Raw genomic sequence first — 2,289 nt, 5'->3', positions numbered from 1 at the left:
AGCGGGGATGCTCACATGTTGTATTTGCTGACTGCCAGCGTGATGCCAATGTCAAAAAGGTAACAGGCCAGCAGCCCCACGCCCGGCCCTGCTTCTTGCTGCTGTGTGCCGATCTCCCAGGCCCATGGAGAGGCTTCCATGCCTCTGGCACTGGAGAGGTGACACTGCTGACAAAACAGTCTTCATTTCTGACTTACCCAAGACACCCTGTCCTCTGCTTGACCCCCATTTCACGTGTCCTCCTGGCATGGTGTCCTCCGAGCGAGTGGCTGCTGCCAGTCCAGGCGCGGGGCTGCAGTTCCAGCCCTCCTCTGTGTTTCTCTGCAGATTGTTCCCCTGGTTGCCCAGCTGGTGGGTGAGAGCCCACGCTACCACAGGGCTGAGGTGAGACGTGGCGGTGAGACAGCCAGCATGTGTGCAGGGAGTTGGGGTGGCTGTCTGCAGGTCACCTCCCTCTCCACCTGGAGGGACGAGGCTTCTCACACGCTTGCCAGAAATGCTGGCAAAGGCCAGGTTGTTTTGCTGTTGTGGCTGTGTATTGCTCGCAGGGTGGGTGGTTGGTAACTGGCCGCTCCTTGCCCACATCCCTCCTTGCTTCCAGAGCACCGACTACAGCATCCTGGTGATCGGCGTGCCAAACGTGGGCAAGTCCTCGCTCATCAACTCCCTGCGGAGGCTGCATCTCAGAAAGGGTATTTCTTTGTGGTGCCTTGGCTCCGGGAGGAGCCATGGAGTGGGCAGCAGGGCAGAGCATCTTGCTTTTCTGACTCTGTCCCTCCTTTCACTGAAGGGAAAGCCACTGCGGTCGGTGGTGAGCCAGGCGTCACCAAGGCTGTGCTGACCAGAATCCAGGTACCATCCCTGCGGTGCAGTCGGCTGGGTAGGTGCTGGCCTCTGCCTCCCTGCGTCCTCTTGCAGCTCTGCAAAACCTTGAGGCACGCAGAGCTGACCTGAAAACAGTAGCTCGCGTCCCCTTTCCAACGAGACCTTAACAAAAGAGCTCAACTCCTCCCTGGTTAGCCGCATCAGAGTCCACGGTGCTAATTACCAAGTGCCGTGTCCTAACGGCCCTGCCTGCTATTGTCACAGGTCTGTGAGAAGCCCCTGATGTACCTGGTGGACACGCCGGGCGTGCTGCCCCCAAAGCTGGGGGACGTGGAGACAGGCATGAAGCTGGCGCTGTGTGGTGAGGTGGAAGCTGTGGCTGCGGGGGGGATGGGACACTCACCAAACATGGCTTCGCGCCCCTGTTGGGCCTGGGACATGAGGCTTGGGCAGCAGTCTGGGGCTTGGTGCAGGGCTGGGGGAGAGCTGGGGCTTCACCCTCTTTTTTTCAGGAGCCATTCGTGACCACCTGGTGGGGGAGGACATGATGGCCGACTACCTTCTGTACACCCTGAACAAGCAGCAGCAGTTCAGGTGAGCCTCTGGGGGAACCAGAGTGAGCCCTGGGCTGTGGCTGCTGCCTGTGGTCCCAAGCAGGTGATGGAGAAGCTGTCCCCAGGGAATTGGGGGGGAAGGAAAGTGATGCCAGCAGTGTGAGAGCCACCTCCGTCATCGGCAGGTACGTACAGCGCTACAGGCTGGCCGAGGCCTGTGATGACATTGAGGCCGTGCTGAAGCACGTGGCCCTTGCCCAGGGCTGGACGCAGAAGGTGAAGGTGCTGACGGGCACAGGTGAGTGCTCGGGTCGGGGATCTCTGCCACCTATGGCACAGGGACCTGGCTTTTGCGGCTCCTGGGACAGCTCCAGCCTCTGCTGATGCTTCCTGTGCCCACCGCCCTCGTCTGCAGGGAATGTCAACGTGACGACACTCAACTACTCGGCCGCTGCTTACGAGTTCCTGCGGGATTTCCGGGCAGGACGCCTGGGCAGGGTGACGCTGGACTGAGAGCTGTACCACGGGAGAGAGGCACCGCCTGCAGCTGGGTGGGCTGGTGACACCCTGGTCCCCCACAGGGCTGGGGCCAACTCAGCAGGGAGCTCTGGTTTGTGATTAAAGCGGCTCTGCCAGGGTGGCCCCTGATTTCAAACACCGGGTTGCTGCAAGAGGCTGGGGGGACAGGGTCCCTGTGGTGGGGCATGGGGCTGTCCTGTGGTGGCTGCCTTGTGGTGTCACGGTGCAGGGTGACACATGGGGAGTGTGGCACCCACCCAGGAGGGCCTGGGGCGTGACAGCTGCCTCCAGCCAGGACAAAACCCCCAGAAGCTGTTTCCTGTCTGTGGTCTTGGCCCTTTCTGGGACTCCCATTCCGAAATAAAACCTCACTGGGCAGAGCAGGCCAGGG

General features: G+C 61.1%; 1 protein-coding gene across 1 annotated transcript; it reads left to right on the top strand.

Moving 5' to 3' along the window:
• Positions 1-8: 8 nt before the first annotated feature.
• Positions 9-1,892, top strand: MTG1 (mitochondrial ribosome-associated GTPase 1; the record flags this gene model as incomplete). The annotated part of the gene is made up of 8 exons (XM_010076451.1): positions 9-59; positions 328-384; positions 602-692; positions 791-852; positions 1,090-1,186; positions 1,338-1,419; positions 1,565-1,677; positions 1,795-1,892. Coding segments are annotated over 8 exons (651 nt in total), but the record flags the coding sequence as incomplete, so codon positions are not given.
• Between the last annotated feature and the right edge of the window lie 397 nt (positions 1,893-2,289).

Source organism: Pterocles gutturalis, unplaced genomic scaffold, assembly GCF_000699245.1.
Source record: "Pterocles gutturalis isolate BGI_N339 unplaced genomic scaffold, ASM69924v1 scaffold32258, whole genome shotgun sequence".
Classification (NCBI taxonomy): Eukaryota; Metazoa; Chordata; class Aves; order Pterocliformes; family Pteroclidae; genus Pterocles; species Pterocles gutturalis.
This window is presented reverse-complemented; position numbering and strand designations above follow the sequence as displayed.